The sequence below is a fragment of the Bubalus bubalis genome, chromosome 7 (genome assembly GCF_019923935.1).
Source record: "Bubalus bubalis isolate 160015118507 breed Murrah chromosome 7, NDDB_SH_1, whole genome shotgun sequence".
Lineage (NCBI taxonomy): Eukaryota > Metazoa > Chordata > Mammalia > Artiodactyla > Bovidae > Bubalus > Bubalus bubalis.
In genome coordinates, this window is record NC_059163.1 from 50,592,689 (window position 1) to 50,613,836 (window position 21,148).

The 21,148-nt window shown below is 41.6% G+C and overlaps 1 protein-coding gene and 2 long non-coding RNA genes across 13 annotated transcripts in view; 2 read left to right on the forward strand and 1 right to left on the reverse strand.

Annotated features, from left to right (window-relative positions):
* Positions 1–16,281, forward strand: part of TXK (TXK tyrosine kinase) — a 67,250-nt gene extending 50,969 nt beyond the window's left edge. For 7 of the 8 annotated variants that reach the window (XM_045166291.1, XM_045166292.1, XM_006073736.4 and 4 more), the window contains 5 exons: positions 4,276–4,492; positions 7,229–7,293; positions 8,295–8,413; positions 9,897–10,054; positions 12,953–13,611. In XM_045166291.1, the coding sequence (XP_045022226.1) occupies positions 4,276–4,492; positions 7,229–7,293; positions 8,295–8,413; positions 9,897–10,054; positions 12,953–13,021 (628 nt within the window). In that variant the 3' untranslated portion in view covers positions 13,022–13,611. Of the gene's footprint in view, positions 1–4,275; positions 4,493–7,228; positions 7,294–8,294; positions 8,414–9,896; positions 10,055–12,952; positions 13,612–15,993 lie in introns of those variants that run through there. The other variant, XR_006641274.1, reaches the window with a different exon arrangement.
* LOC123334427 lies at positions 15,150–18,054 on the reverse strand. The gene is made up of 2 exons (XR_006552259.2): positions 17,924–18,054; positions 15,150–15,536 (listed from the first exon to the last, which is right to left on the reverse strand). It is a non-coding gene; the product is annotated as an uncharacterized LOC123334427 (long non-coding RNA).
* LOC112586200 lies at positions 16,492–20,895 on the forward strand. 4 transcript variants are annotated; one of them, XR_006552255.2, is made up of 4 exons: positions 16,492–17,646; positions 17,845–18,699; positions 20,077–20,220; positions 20,361–20,895. It is a non-coding gene; the product is annotated as an uncharacterized LOC112586200 (long non-coding RNA). The 4 variants fall into 4 exon arrangements; XR_006552257.2 differs by having other exon boundaries at positions 16,500–17,646; positions 17,845–18,071; XR_006552258.2 differs by having other exon boundaries at positions 16,500–17,646; positions 17,845–18,067.
* Positions 20,896–21,148: the final 253 nt, after the last annotated feature.

Here is a 21,148-nt window from a genome sequence, read left to right on the forward strand (position 1 = left end):
GAACTCAAATGGACTGGAATGGGTGAATTTAACTCAAATGACCATTATATCTACTACTGCGGGCAGGAATCCCTCAGAAGAAATGGAGTAGCCATCACAGTCAACAAAAGAGTCTGAAATGCAGTACTTGGATGCAATCTCAAAAACGACAGAATGATCTCTGTTCGTTTCCAAGGCAAACCATTCAATATCACAGTAATCCAAGTCTATGACCCAACCAGTAATGCTGAAGAAGCTGAAGTTGAACGGTTCTATGAAGACCTACAAGACCTTTTAGAATTAACACCCAAAAAAGATGTCCTTTTCATTATAGGGGACTGGAATGCAAAAGTAGGAAGTCAAGAAACACCTGGGGTAACAGGCAAATTTGGCCTTGGAATACGGAATAAAGCAGGGCAAAGACTAATAGAGTTTTGCCAAGAAAATGCACTGGTCATAACAAACACCCTCTTCCAACAACACAAGAGAAGACTCTACACATGGACATCACCAGATGGTCAACACCAAAATCAGATTGATTATATTCTTTGCAGCCAAAGATGGAGAAGCTCTATACAGTCAGCAAAAACAAGACCAGGAGCTGACTGTGGCTCAGACCATGAACTCCTTATTGCCAAATTCAGACTTAAATTGAAGAAAGTAGGGAAAACCACTAGACCATTCAGGTATGACCTAAATCAAATCCCTTATGATTATACAGTGGAAGTGAGAAATAGATTTAAGGGCCTAGATCTAATCGAGTGCCTAATGAACTATGGAATGAGGTTCGTGACATTGTACAGGAGACAGGGATCAAGACCATCCCCATGGAAAAGAAATGCAAAAAAGCAAAATGGCTGTCTGGGGAGGCCTTACAAATATCTGTGAAAAGAAGAGAAGCAAAAAGCAAAGGAGAAAAGGAAAGATATAAACATCTGAATGCAGAGTTCCAAAGAATAGCAAGAAGAGATAAGACAGCCTTCTTCAGCAATCAATATAAAGAAATAGAGGAAACCAACAGAATGGGAAAGACTAGAGATCTCTTCAAGAAAATCAGAGATGCCAAAGGAACATGTCATGCAAAGATGGGCTTGATAAAGGACAGAAATAGTATGGACCTAACAGAAGCAGAAGATATTAAGAAGAGGTGGCAAGAATACATGGAAGAACTGTACAAAAAAGATCTTTACGACCCAGATAATCATGATGGTGTGATCACTGACCTACAGCCAGACATCCTGGAATGTGAAGTCAAGTGGGCCTTAGAAAGCATCACTACGAACAAAGCTAGTGGAGGTGATGGAAGTCCAGCTGAGCTATTTCAAATCCTGAAAGATGATGTTGTGAAAGTGCTGCACTCAATATGCCAGCAAATTTGGAAAACTCAGCAGTGGTCACAGGACTGGAAAAGGTCAGTTTTCATTTCAATCCCAAAGAAAGGCAATGCCAAAGAATGCTCAAACTACCGCACAATTGCACTCATCTCACACGCTAGTAAAGTAATGCTCAAAATTCTCCAAGCCAGGCTTCAGCAATATGTGAACCGTGAACTTCCAGATGTTCAAGCTGGTTTTAGAAAAGGCAGAGGAACCAGAGATCAAATTGCCAACATCTGTTAGGATCATGGAAAAAGCAAGAGAGTTCCAGAAAAACATCTATTTCTGCTTTCTTGACTATGCCAAAGCCTTTGACTGTGTGGATCACAATAAACTGTGGAAAATTCTGAAAGAGATGGGAATACCAGACCACCTGACCTGCCTCTTGAGAAACCTGTATGCAGGTCAGGAAGCAGCAGTTAGAACTGGACATGGAACAACAGACTGGTTCCAAATAGGAAAAGGAGTACGTCAAGGCCGTATATTGTTACCCTGTTTATTTAACTTATATGCGGAGTACATCATGAGAAATGCTGGACTGGAAGAAACACAAGCTGGAATCAAGATTGCCGGGAGAAATATCAATAACCTCAGATATGCAGATGACACCACCCTTATGGCAGAAAGTGAAGAGGAACTAAAAAGCCTCTTGATGAAAGTGAAAGTGAAAAGTTTGGCTTAAAGCTCAACATTCAGAAAACGAAGATCATGGCATCTGGTCCCATCACTTCATGGGAAATAGATGGGGAAACAGTGGAAACAGTGTCAGACTTTATTTTTCTGGGCTCCAAAATCACTGCAGATGGTGACTGCAGCCATGAAATTCAAAGACGCTTACTCTTTGGAAGGAAAGTTATGACCAACCTAGATAGCATATTCAAAAGCAGAGACATTACTTTGCCAACAAAGGTTCGTCTAGTCAAGGCTATGGTTTTTCTGTGGTCACGTATGGATGTGAGAGTTGGACTGTGAAGAAGGCTGAGCATCAAAGAATTGATGCTTTTGAACTGTGGTGTTGGAGAAGACTCTTGAGAGTCCTCTTGGACTGCAAGGAGATCCAACCAGTCCATTCTGAAGGAGATCAGCCCTGGGATTTCTTTGGAAGGAATGATGCTAAAGCTGAAACTGCAGTACTTTGGCCACTCATGGGAAGAGTTGACTCATTGGAAAAGACTCTGATACTGGGAGGGATTGGGGGCAAGAGGAGAAGGGGACGACAGAGGATGAGATGGCTGGATGGCATCACTGACTCGATGGACGTGAGTCTTAGTGAACTCCGGGAGTTGGTGTTGGACAGGGAGGCCTGGCGTGCTGCGATTCATGGGGTTGCAAAGAGTAGGACACGACTGAGCGACTGATCTGATCTGATGATTCCATATTCAAGTTGGCATAAAAGGGCTTTAGGGACTGAATATTACAGTACAAAAGAAACAATAAACTTTTGAAAAATAAATTACTAAAAAGTTTTTCTCTTTTTTAAACTTTTATTTTATATTAGACCATAGCTGGTTAATAATGTGGTAGTTTCAGGTGACCAGCAAAGGGACTTAGTCATATATTTACATGTATCCATTCTCCCTCAAACTCCCCTCCAATCCAGGTTGCCACATAACACTGAGGAGAGTTATCTGCGCTATACAGTAGGTCCTTTTTGGTTATCCATTTTAGATATAGCAGTGTGTATGTGTGGATCCAAACTCCCTAACTATCCCTTCTCCCAATCTTTCCCAGCTGGTAACGGTAAGTTCATTCTCTAAGTCTGTGAATCTGTTTCTGTTTTGTAAATAAGTTCATTTGTATAATTTCATTTCTTTAAACAAAATTTTTTAAAATACATTTTATTTTTGGCTATGCGGGTCATTGTTGCTGCCCGGGCTTTTCTCTAGTAACGGTGAGCCTGGGCTGCTCTCTAGCTGCGGTGTGCATGGTTTTCATTGCAGTGGCATCTCCTATGGGGAGCATGGGCTCTAGGGCATGTAGGCTTCAGTTGTTGTGGCTCCCAGGCTCTAGAACAAAGGCTTGATAGCTGTGGTGCACAGGCTTAGTTGCTCCATGGCATGTGGGATCTTCCCAGATCAGGGATCAAACCTGTGTCTCTTGCATTGGCAGGTGGATTCTTTACCACTGAGCCACCAGGGAAGCCCCTCATTTGTATCATTTCTTAAAAACTTTATTTTAGTGTATTTTAGTAGGCAATATTCAAGGACACTGTGTATGTGTGTGTGAGAAGAGAAAAAGAGAGGAAAGAAAAGTTCAAGCAGCTGAGCACAAATGTTTTAATTTTCTAAAGTGAAATTTTTTTAAGGTAGCCAACAGTTCAAAGCTCATTTCTATGAGGTGTCACAGCCATTACCCTTTTAAGAGACATAAAATTATGATCTGGGTGTGTCTGTGTGTATGTGTGTGATTACCAAATACATAGAAGAGTTTCATGTCAGTAAATGTTTTTCAGTCTTCAACTTAATCTAAAAATTTCCTTTAAATGCATTTATTAGTTATAATTTAATTTTCTTTTAAAAATTCACATCAATTGCTCTTTCTTCCCTCTGTGTGTCCCGAATTTTTTGTCTAGACAGCTGTGATTGGGGAGGTTGAAACTCAAGGACCAGGAACTGGGCAAGGGGTAGCAGTAAAGAGGAAACAAAAGGCTTACAAAATGGAAAAAAGAAAAACAGAATATGGGGCATGGATTATCCTGTATGTACCACAACTTAGGAAGTAGTACTGCATAACCTCTTGACCCCACTCTCTTAGCACATAAAGTGGAAAGGAAACTGTCCTACTTGCTCTGTGGTTGGGTTAGTTTCAATCATAGCTTGATGATGAACATCATGTGGAAATGGTAAATATCACCAGTTGAGTTCAAACACTTGAAAACGCAAAAGCGATTTTGCTCATGGGTCTATGTGTTCTTCAACAGGAAGTTATCTCATTCGAAGCTGGTTCAGCTTTATGGAGTGTGTATACAGCAGAAGCCCCTTTACATTGTGACAGAGTTTATGGAACATGGCTGCCTGCTTAACTATCTGAGAGAGAGAAAAGGAAAGCTCAGCAAGGAGATACTACTGAGTGTGTGCCAAGATATCTGTGAAGGAATGGAGTATCTGGAGAGAAACTGCTTTATCCATAGGGATTTAGTAAGTACAGTGCAAATTTGCTGACTATTTTGTGTATTAAACATATATTCAGAAGGACATGATAAGTTAGGACTTTCAACACTTTGAATAATGCATCCTTTGGCTTAATTTTAAAACATTTTTCTATTCGTGTAATTTGTTGGGAAATGTAGCTTCATTTTCTATTGCCTACTGATACTGTAACAAAGTAAGATGTTACTCTACATATGTCTTGAACTAATTATTCACCAACAAATCAACTACTTTCCTTTCCTCTCTCCCCTTTTCTTCGTCCTTCTCTTACTGCTATCTTTCTTTATTTCAACTAATAATCAAATACATATTAAGTGCCTATATATGACAAGCTCTCTGCCAGGTGCTGGAGGACCATGCTGAAGCCCCAGCCCCAGTGGGTCTCACCCAGGGGGTGAAACTGCCTCCAGGTGGAGGTGGGTTGGTTCTTACAGCATCATAAAAGCACTACTGGCATTGTTGAGAGGGACTCGAAATGTTAAACCATTCTGTTCTGTATCGCTCAGAACAACCCTCCAACAAACAAGATCAAAGCTTGTTTTACCTCAGAAGCAAGTAGCTCTGCTTCCCTGCCTTGCTACCTCCCCTTGAAAAACATTTTCTGTCTGCTCCGTATTTATTCATGATAGTCATACTATTCCTTCTGTGTCCTTTCATGTCTTGTTTCTAAGTTCCCAAATTAAATCCAATGAAAATTTGAGAATTTATGAGAAGTCCCTGTTACTGACACTTATAGGGAATCCTGAACTTCCATCAGCCATGACTGCTGCTGCTGCTGCTAAGTCGCTTCAGTCGTGTCCGACTCTGTGCGACCCCACAGACGGCAGCCCACCAGGCTCCCCCGTCCCTGGGATTCTCCAGGCAAGAACACCGGAGTGGGTTGCCATTTCCTTCTCCAATGCATGAAAGGGAAAAGTGAAAGTGAAGTCGCTCAGTCATGTCCGACCCTTAGCGACCCCATGGACTGTCATTCAGGCTGGACTATTTTGGGGAAAGAAAGAGGTCATAATTTCATTAGCCCCAGCACACCATTGCTTGTCCTACACATGATTTAGAGCTCTCATTGGCATTTATTATTTACTACCTCCTTTAATAATTGTTTACATTGTTTATGCAAATATTAGATTCCAGACTCCTTGACATCAAGGCGTAGACTTCTGAGCTGTATTCAGTGTCATTAGAGTGCAAGTTGCTGAGCAATGGCCCTCAAACTTAGCTGGGCATTAGAATCATTTGGGAGCTTTAAAACATCACAGTACCGAGCCCATACCACCAACCAATGAAATCAGAATCTTTGGGGGTAAAATCTAGTGATCAACTGTTTTGGAAAATTTCCCTGATAAGTTTGTTATGTAGTCAAGATGGCATACCCTGCCTCAGCTAGTTGAAATCTCGCCTTTGTTTCTTACTAGACATGTGACCTTAAGTTAGTTAACTAGTCAAGTGGTGTTAATCATAGCACTTCCTTCCTATGGGCTTACTGGGAGGATTACATGGATTAATATGTGTAAGCACTTAAAGCAGTGCCTGGCACGTAGAAAAGCTCCACTATTGTTTTACACGCCTCATGACACATTCCCCAGTGTCTGGCCTGAGTTGCCATTGAGCACACATTTTGTTGGATTGATATGGTATCAGTTCCACCTAACTCACCTTCCTAGTCTCTGTGTTTTGTCCTCCCCATAAAGATTAGAATTCAAAATTCAGTCAGGTGACGGTTGAGGTAATTCCATTTGCTCCAGCTGTCTTCTTGCAGACCTGCCTAGTCTTGGTTCCTTCCTCGATCACTTTCTTTTGTGTCCTGTCTTCTCCACCTACATGCCACTCAAGATATATTAGCTAACAATGCATGTGTTCTCTGTCAAGGGCTTGCCTTGTGGTTTGACTTTGAGATCATTGCTGGCACTTGACAACATCTTCCAGACTGGCTCCTGCTGGCTCTCCATTTCAAGTTTTTTCTTTTGTGTTTGAACTAACTGAACCACAAATTAGCTCAAAAGAGAAAAATTCTGTCAAACCTTTGACCTACATGAGGCTAAAAAATCAAGTCAATGGTTTTTCTGACTAAGCTGCCTGAAAATAGATTGTCTTGGCATCATAGTTTCTGCATTATATACTACTATATTTAGTTCACTGTGGTTTAATAAATAAGAAAATATCAATTGTAAACAGTTCAGTTCAGTTCAGTCACTCAGTCGTGTCTGACTCTTTGCGACCCCATGATGTTACATTCAATGAAATGTAAATTTTAAATACAATTTCTTAATTTCTATAAATAACTTTATATAATGATTATCCCAAAGATATATAATGATCTTTCATTTTTCATGCATATTGGACTTTCCTCTTTTTACTTATAAAGGTAAAGTTTTAAATACACACTATTTTTCATATCAAGATTCATAGTTTTTTACCTCTTAGGTTGAGTTTATCCTGATACTTGTCAAGGATACTTCTTGAGAAAGATTACACATTTTAAAAAGGAAAAAAGCTAGTTAAAATTTTTCTTTTTTATCATTTCTTAAAAAAAAAAAAATCACTAAAATCCATCTCGCAAGGGCAGATACATTAAATCCTATGTAGCATCGACAGTTATCACCATGAAGTAACATGGCTGTTCACTCAGATGTAGTGCTGAGCCACAAACGAAATAAGGAAAAGAGTACAAACTCTGTAAAGAAAAAGCTTTGTATTCAAACCTGAATTCTTTTCTTCTTTTTATAGGCAGCAAGGAATTGTTTGGTCAGTTCTACATGTATAGTAAAAATTTCGGACTTTGGAATGACAAGGTACATGATACACTTTCTTTCTTTTTTTGCTCACAGTAGGGAATCTTACATTCATCTACAGACAAACTGAAGGTGTTATTGGCTTTGCTCTTTCTTCCCTGAGGGAAGTGTTGATGTGGTTGGATATCCTGCTGACCCACTTTGAGTTTTAGGACATGCACCAATTTAGCTATAAGGGAAACTGAGACTGTGGGTTAGTCTTCTGATCTGTCAGGTCATTATTAATAAAAGTATGTCATCCCTTAAAAATAAAAGGAATTTCTTAGTCTACTTATCATATGTAGAAGGTTAAGAGAAAAGTTTTTCTTATATATTTCTGAAATAGAAAAAAAAAGAATTTGTTTGCTCAGCTCTGATTTTGCTGTCCTTTTCCTGCATTTATTTTATCAACTGTAGTAGCTTACAGACAGCAAGGGTTTGAAAATAAGGTTGGAAAACCTTATTTTCAACAACTCAGGGCAATTTATATGTTGAGTCTGCTTTCCTTCAGGTTGCTAGAAATTTAATCCTAGTGATTTCAGGGTTTCTCCCTGGCTCTCTTCAGGGTCAAAATCCAAACTCCTTTTTTCTCATGGGGCCACATACTAGAGATGGCCTGACTGGTCCCTGTTGCTATCCACCGACGCTGGCTTCCCTGCAGCCACCATCTTCCTGTTTTGTCCTGGTCTGCCTCTTGACACAGGTGGTTGCTGACTCATCCTGAATTTCTGTCTGCAAGATTCCTTCATGCCTGGCATTATTAAACCACAGGCCTGTTTTAGACTGAAGAATTGCTATGGTTTTCTGGGATTCAAATATAATAAACACAATGGAGGTTTGGTGTAAGGAGGAAACTGTATAAGGGTTACTTTCCCACCTTGACAGCAAGAAGAGAAGGTATCCTGAGCCTTTCTGTGGCAAAATACTTTGTATTTTAGAAATCAGAGTTAACTAAAAGGATTAGAAGTACACAGAACTTAGGGGTGACTAATACAATGTGCTCTGAACTCTGATGGCCCTAGGTATGTATTGGATGATGAATATGTCAGTTCTTCTGGAGCCAAGTTCCCAGTCAAGTGGTCCCCTCCTGAAGTTTTTCATTTCAACAGATACAGCAGCAAATCTGACGTCTGGTCATTCGGTGAGTGAATTTGATGTTCATTTGTTGGAGTTTTATTGAATAAAATAGAGATTGCTCTTTTAACTTTGATTTCTTGATATTATCTAGCTAAAAGTCTTCTTATAACTGTGTTTCTGTCTCAGGTGTTCTAACACATCAGATTGTCTTTGGCAACTGGTAACCTTCTTACATCAATTTGCCTTTGGGATCTTTCCCTTTACCACTGAGCACTTGCTGTAAAACCATTACAGAGTCTACTGATTTAGAAAACAAATTCAGCCAACCTTCCCACACCACAGAGACTTGCAAGGAAAACTGATCTTACAGTGTCATTTATTCTTGAGTGTAATTAATAACCTTCATTGCTTGACTATCAGTGATGCCATCTCATTTACATTATTATTCCCATATTTTGTGAAATTAGACATAGGCTTCCTTGGGGTCTATCAATTGCTATTTATATTGGGTAATGTTCTTCATTGAAAAAGAGATACTGTGGACCCATGTCTGATAGAATTTGTTCTTTGAGTTGACTTCCAGAAAATGGCAATAAATATATAAATTATCTATTCTCTTTCACCTGGGCCTTCCTGGGTGCCGCCTTAGGTTTTGAGAGACATCTGTACCATCAAAGGGTGTGAATGTTATTGCCCACAATAAGGTTTAGCTTGTATTGATCTCATTAGCTCTCCACTGACATGTGATAGTCTTGGCTGGTGACATTTTAAGCTCTGCTGGAGAGCAGTTGAGTTGTGAGACCAGTGATAGCAACATAAGGATCTCAGCAATGGTGGTTGTAGAACAATTAGAAACCCTTGAGTTTTACCTGACCACCTGTCTTTCTTCATCACTGAACAGTGAGCTTTTTAAATTCTTAAGAACTTAGACAGGTTTCAATCTTAATTCTGTGTCTCTAACATAAGGGTGGAATCTGATCAGTACATAATACATATTTGTAGAATAAGTGAATAATTAAACGAACTCAAAGTGAGAGACTTGAAGGAGCTTCATCAATCATTAATGAGTTTTGAACACCTGCTTATATAAACAGAACCCCTGCCAGCTTTTCTGGGACTCTACTCAGCAGTCTTTCAGTGGAAAGAGGGAAATGCACTCCTCCTGGTCAGGAGTTTTCCTGGCCTTAGCAGGCAGTAGGGGATTACACAATATTGTCATTTTCTATGGAATGGTAGAAAGTTTCATTGATGTCAGGGTGTGGAGACATGAATAGTACTTTGAATTAAAGATGCTGCCAGCATTTTCTCCCAATAGGGAGGCAGTCAGGACCAACAGAAAAGGGAAGAAATTGTTTTCCCTTGGAATATATTCAGTTCAAAACCTAAAATGCACAGGATCTGCTTCCTGGGTAGAACTGCAGTCATTCTGGATGATTGTAACTCTATGGCTGCAGGAGGGAAATAATGCCTTGTAATTGGAAACAGCTCTTTCAGTTCCAAGTAACCACCTCTCTCTAACCTCTTATTTTAATGTGTTTTATTTTCAGGAGTTTTGATGTGGGAAGTTTTCTCAGAAGGAAAAATGCCTTTTGAAAATAAGTCAAATTTGCAAGTCGTGGAAGCTATTTCTAAAGGCTTCAGGCTGTACCGACCTTACCTGGCACCAATGTCCATATATGAAGTCATGTATAGCTGCTGGCATGAGGTGAGTGCCCTTACTTTCCTACAAAGGTTGGCAGTTTCTGCATCTAAGAGCAGATTATCACCCATGTTACCCCAGGACTCTGTCATGGCAGGAAACGGTTTCTATTTCTTGGTAATGATCCCTGAGAGCCGGAAGTACTTCCACAACAAAAATCATCAACCCATTTTAACAGTGGCCTTTCAACTGAGGAATTCAGTAGCTTTTCTAATTCTTATCTTCCAGAATTGGTTCCTACAGAAACTCTTGATGTTATTAAAGCCTCCGTGATGAGAGGTTTTACTCCTTTTATGAACTTCTGGGTGGAAACTTGTTCAATTTTCACGTTGAAAAAGAAGGATGGTGTTTTTATTTACTTCACTGTACTATAATTCATCTTGCTTTTCCAAGGCTAAGAGTAATGGGTTTCATCTCTCCTGTGGCATTTGAGACTCCTGATAGAGAGATTAAACAAGAATAGGAATGAAGGCAGGAAGTGAGCCAGTAACTTGTACTCAGAAAACTCTCTCTCAGGAGGCCAGTTTCTCTTTTACTTGAAATGCCAACCTTAAAAATAAAGCCCAGAAGAGTTTACATCCCACCTCTGTCTTTTCTGGGCACAACTCAACACACCCCTCCCCATCATCAGGCTCCTCTGTGACTTTTACAGTTCTTCTCTCTTTCCAGTTGACAGTTTCAGCCCAGAATAACTACAGCTGGATGAGGATTTCCTCCTGGCCAAAAAAGAAGTCACTCGACTTCCAATTCACAAACACTAAAAAAATTCAGTATTTCAAAAGTAACATGGTTGTTTCCATTCCAGAGAAGTATTAATTTTATAAATATCCCCAGTGTATGAAAATACTTTACATATGATTAACTGCTCTGCAAGGAATCTTGAAAGACATAAAAAAATATTAAGTAAGCTATTAGTAGCAAACAGATGTCTGAACAGCATCTTTGCAATCATCATGTAAATAGCTCAGGAATGTACATGTTTAAAGCAATATACTTGTACATATACACATACAATATAATAACTATTGAGATTTTACATATCTGTGGAGAGGAGACAGAAAAAGGGGTAAAAAAGATGCTGACAAGAGGACCAAGTAAACAAGGTGCTTAAGCATCTCTACACTCAAACATGATTATATTAGCATGGTTATACTTGTTTCTGGAGAAGGCAATGGCACCCCACTCCAGTACTCTTGCCTGGAAAATCCCATGGGCAGAGGAGCCTGGTGGGCTGCAGTCCATGGGGTCGCTAAGACTCGGACATGACTGAGCAACTTCACTTTCACTTTTCACTTTCATGCATTGGAGAAGGAAATGGCAACCCACTCCAGAGTTCTTGCCTGGAGAATCTCAGGGACGGGGGAGCCTGGTGGGCTGCCGTCTCTGGGGTCGCACAGAGTCGGACACGACTGAAGCGACTTAGCAGCAGCAGCATACTTGTTTCATTGGCTCTACTACTGGCAGAACCTCAGCACCAGCAACAAGCTCCACTATTTATTCTTAAGTCTCAAGGAAGACTCGCACATGTGCTCACATATTCTTCTATTCTGTCCTTTAATTGTTATATTTTCTCTATTTAAAAAATTTAGTTTATTATAGTTGACTTACAATGTTGTGCATTAATTGCTGTTGTACAGCAAAGCGATTCAGTTATACATATACGTACATTCTTCTTATTCTTCCCTGTTATGGTTTATCACAGGACATTGACTATCGTTCCCTGTGTATACAGTAGGACCTTGTTGTTTATCCATTCTGTATATAATAGTTTGCACCTGCTAATCCCAAACTCCCAATCCATCCCTCCTCCACGCCCCCTCCCCCTTGGCAACTATAAATCTGTTCTCTATGTCTGTGAGTCTGTTTCTTTTTTGTAGATAAGTTCATTTGTTTCATAGTTTATCCACATATAAGTAATATCATATGGTATTTGTCTTTCTCTTTCTGACTGACTTCACTCAGTATGATAATCTTTAGGTCCATCCATGTTGCTGCACATGGTATTACTTTCTCTTTTTATGGCTGAGTAGTATTCCATTGTATATATGTACCTCATCTTCTTTATCCATTCCTGCATTGACATATATTTAGGTTGTCTCCTACTCTGTACTTTTATTGATGCCATCGGTTTACAAGCCACTAGGGGTGGTGTCTCCCTACTAACCGTGTTGCCAGAGACCTCTACTACCATGAATATTTCTATTTCCCATGGATTTCAAAGATGCCATGGAGCTTCCTCATGGAGTCAAAGTCAAACCACATCCCACTGTGAAATAGAGAAAAGGCTCTAATCTTCATGGCTGGGAATTTATTGGCTGAGCCTTAAGACAGCACAATCAGTGCTTTAAGACCTGAAAAGGCCCTCATGGAAATATGCCTTTTGCTTTCTGACTAAAATCTGTCTTTCTACAGGGGGTCAGGTATAGTGAATAACTGGGGCTGAGCTTGGGGACTTGGGACTCTAGAGGCCCCTCTCTCCCAGCTCTTCCTTTATTCCATGCATATCAAGTCATCCAAATAGATCTCTAGGGCAGATCTGTGGAACGCTCTGTGGTGATGGAAATATGCTATCTGCATTGTCCAATAGGTCAGGCCATACCTGGCTATCAAAGAATTGAAAAGTGGCTAGGGTGACTGAGAATTGAATTTTAAGATGTATCTAATTTCAGTTAATTTAAATAGCCACGTGCAGCTAGTGTTTGCAGCTCTAGCCATTTTATTTTTGCAGCGATCTCTTCCCTTATATTTTCACACCCCTGCCTCGCTCAACTGCCGTTCATGCCCTGTGTATCAGCCAAGATATCTGTCTCTTCTGTTCGTGGTGAGCTAGCCTGGATCCGGGTCCAAAGCTGGTCTCTGTGTGAGTCTTAAGCTAAGTTGACCGCCTCCAATTCCCTTTTCCAGAAACCTAAAGGCCGCCCGACGTTTGCTGAGCTGCTACAGGTTCTTACAGAGATTGCAGAAACCTGGTGACCTAAAGGGACTGCCAACCCAGAGGATCATCCTGCAGGACTGTCATGAAAGGAAACCCTGGGTGAAGTCACTGATGGTGAATATCACCCTTTACAGCCACTGACTCTGAGAAACAGTGCAAAGATCACAGGCTTTTCCAATTTGTTAAAGCTTGAGAGTATTCTGACAATAACTTTTCTACATGTATGTTTGAGAGTGACTTCTAAACTTGGATTTTTCTGTAATATTCTTTATGTCTCATGCATAAAGAATGAAAAAATTGCTCCATAGTCGTCTTTATAGTGGCTGCTCTTCATGAGAAGCGCCCTGAGAGCCCCCAAGGTTACATGAAAACCTTATCCTTAACTGAGGACACTGCTTTACTGAAGAGGAGTGACTTTTTTTTACTTTGGTGGCTCATGTGTAGAAAATGAAAATAAATTCTGCCAAATCCTGGAATAAAGGAGCCTCCCCTGCAGGATGTTGTGCTTTTGAGCTGTACAGATCTTTATGAAAAATGCACCTTTACAAGCCACATGAGTGGGCATTCTGGAACTGTCCTTCATAATCTTCCTTATATTATTTAATAAACTATTTTTGCACAGATTTAATTATTTCAGCACTTTCCTGAGCTCCAGTATTGAACACTGTTACAGGAGAAAGTCCTTTGAACAGGACCTGGTGAAGTTTCTGTTTCTAGTGAGATCCATTGTCCAGGACAATTCAGAACCTGCATCTCAGTTCTGAGATTTCACCCTTGGTACCTGTGAAATTGGATAATTGAGGAAACCTCATTTTGTCATAGAGAGTACCTCTAGCACCTTCTAGAAGATGACTTGCTTTTTCTATAAGAACAAAAGGTGGCAAAAGCAAGATATTCAAATGTTACATCAAGTTCCATTATTTCTGAAGTCCAGGGTTTTAGATTCAAAATGAAACAACCAGTAATCACCATTAAACCTTAATTTTTCACGTACCATTTGCAGGAATGACTGGAAATTGATCTTCGTCATCCTCAGTGCTTCAGAAAGGGGAAGCTGCATAGGGGAAAGGGTGCTGCAGAAAGCAGGAGTCATTACCATGAAGTTTAACAATGGAAGGGGCTTTCTAGGTGGCACCAAGTGGTAAAGAACCCGACTGCCAATGCAGGAAACATAATAGACATGAGTTTGATCTCTGGGTCGGGAAGATCCCCTGGAGGGGGATCAAGGCAACCCACTCCAGTATTCTTGCCTGGAGAATCCCCTGGACAGAGGAACTTGGCAGGCTACAACCCATAGGGTCACAAAAAGAGCTGGACACAACTGAGCACACTCGCACTTGGAAATAGAAACTGAGAGCTCTGGGGAGGGCAGTGGAGGAGTGAGTAATAGATGCAGGAAAGGTAATCAAAAAACATCCACCATTCTTCTCTTCCCAGTGACTCGCTTGCTTTCTTGGCCATTTAACACTTGGTCCAGCATCTTCACTAGTAATAACTTGGAGCTGTTCAGCTATGATCCCTATTTCCTCAAAGCAGATTAGCTCAAGCATGATTGATAAATTGGGGGACTTTGTCAGTATTAAGTGCCAGTTGGCCAGGTTTGTTTTTCTCTAGCACTTTAATGTTTTGAAGTAATCTGGGGTAATTTTTCTCATAACTAATGAGAAAGCTTTAGCAGTAAATGAGGATCTTAAGAAAAAGCTGAAAGTCCGTTATAGGTGCCTTCTTTTAGTGCCGGTAGTGGTGGGTTTGGTGACTTCCTGTGTGATAAGCTGTCTGGGAAAGCTGAAAATGCAGGTGAATCGGCTTGGACTGAAGCAGAGTGATTTCCTTCTGGCACTTGTGCGCATCCACTCATTGACCTCATCTCCTGCTCCTCCCCTGTTAACCCACACTGTCCCTCGAACATTCCAGGCACCTCCTCACCTCAGGGCTTTTGCATCTGCCTGCCTTTTGCCAGGAGTGCTTCTCCTTGATAGCATGGCTTGCCTCCTCATCTCCTCAAGACTGTTGCTCAAAAGTCACCCTCTCTGTTACGCTTTCTTGAATCATCCTATTTAAAACAATAACCCCACCATGGACATTCCCCGTCTCTTTTTTCCATATAATTTTTTATCTATAGCTCTTAACACTATACAAAAAAAATCATATATTTCTACTTATTTATTTGGTCTATTGTGTCTCATTATCCCTGAAACTGTAACATGTGTGATGTCAGGCATTTTTGTCTGTTTTGTTCATTGCTATATCCCCAGGTCCTTAAATAGGGCCCGACACAGAGTTAAGCTAAATACTCATGGAATAACCCAATGAAATACAAGTGGTGGAATTATCCGGAGGCTTCATCTTCCAGAGGTGGGGATCCAGTCTGGTAAGCAGCTCTCCTCTTGGGATTCTTGGCCAATCCATTGCTTTGCCACACAATAGTGGGCCATTTTTCCTTCTGGTTGTAGTGTATAATCTCAGGTGTTCATCCACTCTTCTTTTTGGTAGAATTCTTACTTTTTCCAGAACAATTTGACTTACCCAGAAATTTCCTATATCTCCTTTTCCCTGTTTACATAGAGAAAATTATGTTTTATTAGGGATTGACATCAGATTAACAGAAAAAAAAAGATTCCTGAATAAATCTATAGAGAAATATAAATTCATATAGACACATCAATATTTAATAGAGGAAGTAGATTATCCTTGTGTCTACACAAGGATAGAAGTTTCTTCACACTCCTACCAGATGTACAAGCAGCCTGCAGCTATTTAATTTTATCTGAAATTATCTTGTTTTCCTCAGGTGCCCCTACCTGCTTAGGAGTGCTGGGAAAATTTAGCTTAATCTTGTGACTTTAGTCCAGGGCAAAAATGAGAATATTCTCTGTGGGTGAAGTGGGTTGTCTCTCAGATTTTGCCTTGCCTTCTGTTTCTGACAAGGTAGCATCTGGGCAGAGACGAGAGAGGGGTGACTTTATCCAGGGGGTGATATTCAAAATATTTACCAACTGATTTGTCACAGGCAGACACCAATCAGAACGGATGCTGACCGCCAGTAATCAGTCCAGCCCTGCTGATGGAGACCATGACTATCAGCCCTGGTGAGGTGACCGTGAGCTGCTGACGTGAATGGGAAGGCTGCTTGGATTGGAGCAGTGTCCCCTGGCACCTCTGGTCTCAGCAACACTGCTTATCAGCCTGGTTGCTGCTTGTCCTACTGGCCTTTGCAGACCATGTTGGTGGCTGGCGTAGGTTGGCCTCTCTTGACTGCTGCTGCTGCTGCTGCTAAGTCGCTTCAGTCATGTCTGACTCTGTGTAACCCCAGAGACGGCAGCCCACCAGGCTCCCCCATCCCTGGGATTCTCCAGGCAAGAACACTGGAGTGGGTTGCCATTTCCTTCTCCAATGCATGAAAGTGAAAAATGAAAGTGAAGTCACTCAGTCGTGTCTGACTCCTAGCGACTCCATGGACTGCAGCCCACCAGGCTCCTCCGTCCATGGGATTTGCCAGGTGAGAGTACTAGCTCAGGATACAGAAGTCTTTCCTGGCTGCTGAAACCTCATCCCAGCTCTTGCTGGCACTGTGGGCCCCTCTTAGGCTCTGCTCTGAGTTCCATTTGTCCCTCAGCCTGGGCATGTTGTAGCAGAGGCTGCCAGTCACCTTGGCTCTCGAACAATGGGCACCATGACAGTGCTTCTGCTCTCAGTTCATTGAGTTCCTGAGCCTCATCTTGAGTGTGTGTGGGAACTTCTGGGTCTTGTTCATATCACTCAGGGTAGAACAGCTCAGAAAGTTGAAACCCTGCAACTGTGCACTCCCACCCCTCCCCCTTACCACCCTGCCTGACCTTGTTGTGTGGCAGAGTTTATCTTACTATGACTGCTTGCCAGACTTGGGCTGGGACTGTTTGTGAGGGAACCCCCTCCAGGAGTCTGAAATATGAATCACAGCAAAGCCCCCCACTGCCCTTGGCAGTGTCCACCTGGCCTCCCCTGCCTCGGTGGTATCGTCAACCCATCTAACATCACTCTCCCAAAGAATATGAGATTTTCACTTCCTTGCCCTGGTCCTCACACATTAGAATGATCCAAGAACTCTTCAAAAATATCTTATTTAACTGCTTTGAGGGGACCCAGGCATTGGTGGTTTTACAACAAAGTGCCCCAAGTGATTCTCATGCAGGGTTGAGAACCACGGTTGTTAGCCCAGTGGTTCTCAGTCTTCACTGATTATTAGAACCATCTGGGGAGGTTTCATGCTCAGGCAACATCCTACAGCAATGAAATCAGAATCACTAGCACAGGACTTTTTAAGTTCTTTGGCTTATTCCAATAGGAGTCAAATGTGACAACCCTTGTTCTTTCAGGTCAGTTACTCTCAAACGCTAATGTATGTACAATCACCTACGGCCTTTGTCAAAATGCAGGTTCTGATTCAATAGGTCTGAGGTGGGGCCTCAGAGTCTTAGTTACTAAAAAGCTCCCAGCTGATGTCAATGGTGCAGGTCTTTAGGCCATATCCTTCTTCCCAAAGGACATTTGCCTTCCCACCCCCACAGACTAACTGGATTCAGAGAGAGGGAAATGGTCTTGTAAGTGAGTGACGTATTTCAAAGTTATTATGCCTATTACATATTTCCTGGTAGTTGTTGGGGTTTTATCTTCCAAAAGTCAGGTAAGATCCTTTATTATTCCTGTTATGAAAGGTTGAAAAATTCAATTTTTAAGGCTGTCTTGTGGCAAGCTTGTTGGTTTAGTTGCTAAGTCACGTCTGACTCTTTTATGACTCCATGGACTGTAGCCCACCAGGCTCCTCTGTCCGTGGAATTCTCCAGGCAAGAATGCTGGAGTGGGTTGACATTTCCTTCTCCAGGGGATCTTCCCAACCCAGGGATCGAAGCCACATCTTCTGCATTGGCAGATACGTTCTTAAAACCCCATGGCAAGCTTACCCGCATGAGAAAGTTCTACATAATGAGATGCAGCCAGAAGCACCCAAGGATAGCTTCCCTTCCCAAAGGAAGAAACCAGTCTCACCAGAAGGAAAACTTTTGCTTCTTCCTGCTTGGAGCACGGCCTTGAGACTTGGAGGAATAGTAGGTATAGTGACGGTGGATGGGGTTCTCAGATGAAACATAGAAGGACCAGTTAAATTTGAGTTTTGGATAATTGACTTTTTTCTTTTTTTGGCCACGTTGTGCATGGCTTGCAGGGATCTTAGTTCCCAGACCAGGGATGGACACTGAAAGCGTGGACTCAACCACTGGACCCCCAGGGGGTTCCCAACAAACAGTTTTTCAGTGTGTTGTAGTCTCTTCTGTTGTGGTCACCCTCAGAAATGGATGAACCCCTACCCCAAACTTGGTTCAGATGTTGAGACTTCCGCTGTCATACACACATCGAGAGAGTGTGAAAGGTTTATGAGAGTGAGGGTTTCTGCGGACATCAGTGGACACGCTCCCCAGCAGACGCAAAAGTTGACTTGAGAGAGCAGGGAGGGGCGGTTTCCTTGGGGTTTTGTGGCCAGGAGGGGTGGGGCGGAGAGGAAGGGGCTGGGCTGGTGTAGTTTGAACTTCAGCTGCTACGGAAGGAGCATCGGTTCCTATCAGCTTGCTTGGGCGTAGGCAGACGGGAAGAAGGCAGTGATGAGGCTTGAAAACTGTCATCAGTTGAACTCTTTATAACAGTGTGTTCCAAAGATTGTAGGGATATTCTTATACTATTTGAGGTATTGTGTGTCTGAAGTTCAAATTCAGCTGGGTGGTGTTTGTTGTTATTAAATCTGGCAGCCTTGTCTATGGAGCAGAGAGATACAAAGGGCATGAATCTCTCCTTTGTGGCAGCTCTGCATTGCCCGCCTCTATGCTTCTTGTTCTATGAAACGAATGAATCCCTATTTCTTTAAGCCAATATTAGTCAGTCATTTAATTACCAGAAGCCAAACCTATTCCTAAATGATACATGTCTACTGATTCTTCTATTGGCAGCTATCTTCCTATGTGTTTCTTAGGTCCCAATTATGTAGCTCACTTCAAAGATCATTGAAATCTAAGAAATTGAAAACAACCATAGCCACAGAATATACATGCTCTGTTTCAGCACTTTTTAAAAAACAGCTTTGCCATGGGGCTGTGACTTGGATAGGTGGGGTCTTAGATCAGATCTGTGGTTCTCAAGCCTGGCTGCATATTAAAATCACCGGGGGAACCTCTAACAAGATAGCATGACTGTGCCCCCACCCTCACGTGTTCTCTTTGATTGGTTTGGGGTGGGGCCTGGGCTTGGGAAGGTAAAACAGCCTTCTCAGGCGAAAGTAATGTGCAGTCAGGGTCAAAAATCATTGCATGAGATAAAATACTTTATGTATGTTTTCTCTGGGTCAAGACTTCTTGTGAAGATTTTTTAAAAGGTGGAACAAAGTGAGAAAGATATCTCAGTGATGCCTGATGACTAACAGCTGTTCCACAGCTTACTAAGACCTCAGATGCTTTAGTTAGCTTGCTTTGAGCCACCAGCACAGCCGGGGGCAAAAGGAATACAATGACATTTTTTTTTTTTTTTTTTTTACAAAGAGCCAGAAATCCAGAGGCAGGAAGTTTGCAGTTTCTCCTCTCTGGATGGCAGTGCTTCCAGGTCTCTTGGGAAGATATTAAAGATGCTGAGAACCTAGAGAGGATGTACTCATTTAAAATTATTTTTAAGATTTTTTTTTTTAATGTGGACCACTTTTAAAATCTTAATTGATTTTGTTACAATATTGTTTGCGTTTTGGGATTTTGGGGCAAAGGGCACGTGGGATCTTAGCTCCCGGACCAGGGATTGAACTCACATCCCCTGCATTGGAAGGCGAAGTCTTAACCACTGGACAAGACCTGAGGAGTTACTGTTTATATCTCACAGAGGAGGGGTGGGGGGCACTCTGCATACAGAATTCATGAATCTCAGGAAAAGAGCCAGAAATTCATGTAGTTTAGGAAGGGCTTTGTTGTTTTGTGGAATCTGCTGGTTGATTGGGGGAAGTGAAAGTCAAGTGAGTTTCTGACTCTGAAATTAAGCCTTGTTTTCTTGTCTGCTTGGGAACTCAATTGGACATGTTTCTGTTCAGCTACAGGTTTTAGAGCTCAGCCTTTATGTCTCATTGATGATTCTGAAGTCATGGTCTTTCAGAGACACTGGACACACAGATGAGTTTGTCAGAAGGGTTTAATCTTCACTTGGCTAGACTGTAAATTATCCTAGTCTTATGAAGGTAAGATCACGTGCTCAGGTCGCTGGTGGGGACCTGCTTCTTCCAGCCTCAGCTATGCCACACCATGAAGCAAAACAAATAATATAACACTTGATCTTGTTTGACCAGTTCTTCCATGCCTTTTATTTTTCCTCAAGCAGCAGGGTGATCTCCTATCAGCAGGCACCTCCCCATAAGAAGTGGAAATGCTGCCTGTAGCCTGAATTGCACTGAATTCCTTAAGTCCACCTGACCTAAACCAGTTTGGTTCTCACAGTGAAACCACACTGTGGTGTCTCCAATGTTGACCCTCCTTCTTGCTCATGTGAACTCAATCCAGCAGTCTACCTTTGCAGAAAGTCTGTCTCAGTACTTGTTGAAAAGACTGAATCACTGCCTTCCTTAAGTTAACATGCTACGATCCTGTGATCCCAGACTCTCAAAGAGCCTTGCCCTTTTTCCTGTGCATGCAAGATTACTCAGAAGGAATTAAGTTCAAGTAAGATAACAAGGGTAAATAAAACCACATTCTATCCATAATAATTAAATTTCTGTTTCCTGCAAGGCTTGTCCATTATAACCTAGACTTACCATTCCCTGGATTGGGAGAAGCGTGAACTCTTTTATTCAAATATACTTTATTTAAACTCTTCTAGTGAAATGATGAAATGTTTATAGTGAAAACAAAGGCAAAAACTAATTGAAAAACAAGGAGACTTTCTGAGTCGGAGAGCTAGTTTGTCCCTTCTTGGTCTATGAAACAATTTATTTCATTGGGACGTGTTTGAGTTTATTTTCTGAATGTTTGTTGTGCACAGTTAACTCAAGGAGGATCCATATACTTCACCCAGATCCATTCCAGGGAAGATCTAGAGACTTGATTCATAGATGCTAAAGAGTCAGGCCCTGTATTTGGTTTCCATGGTTGGTGAGTCTATAGAAGGCATTC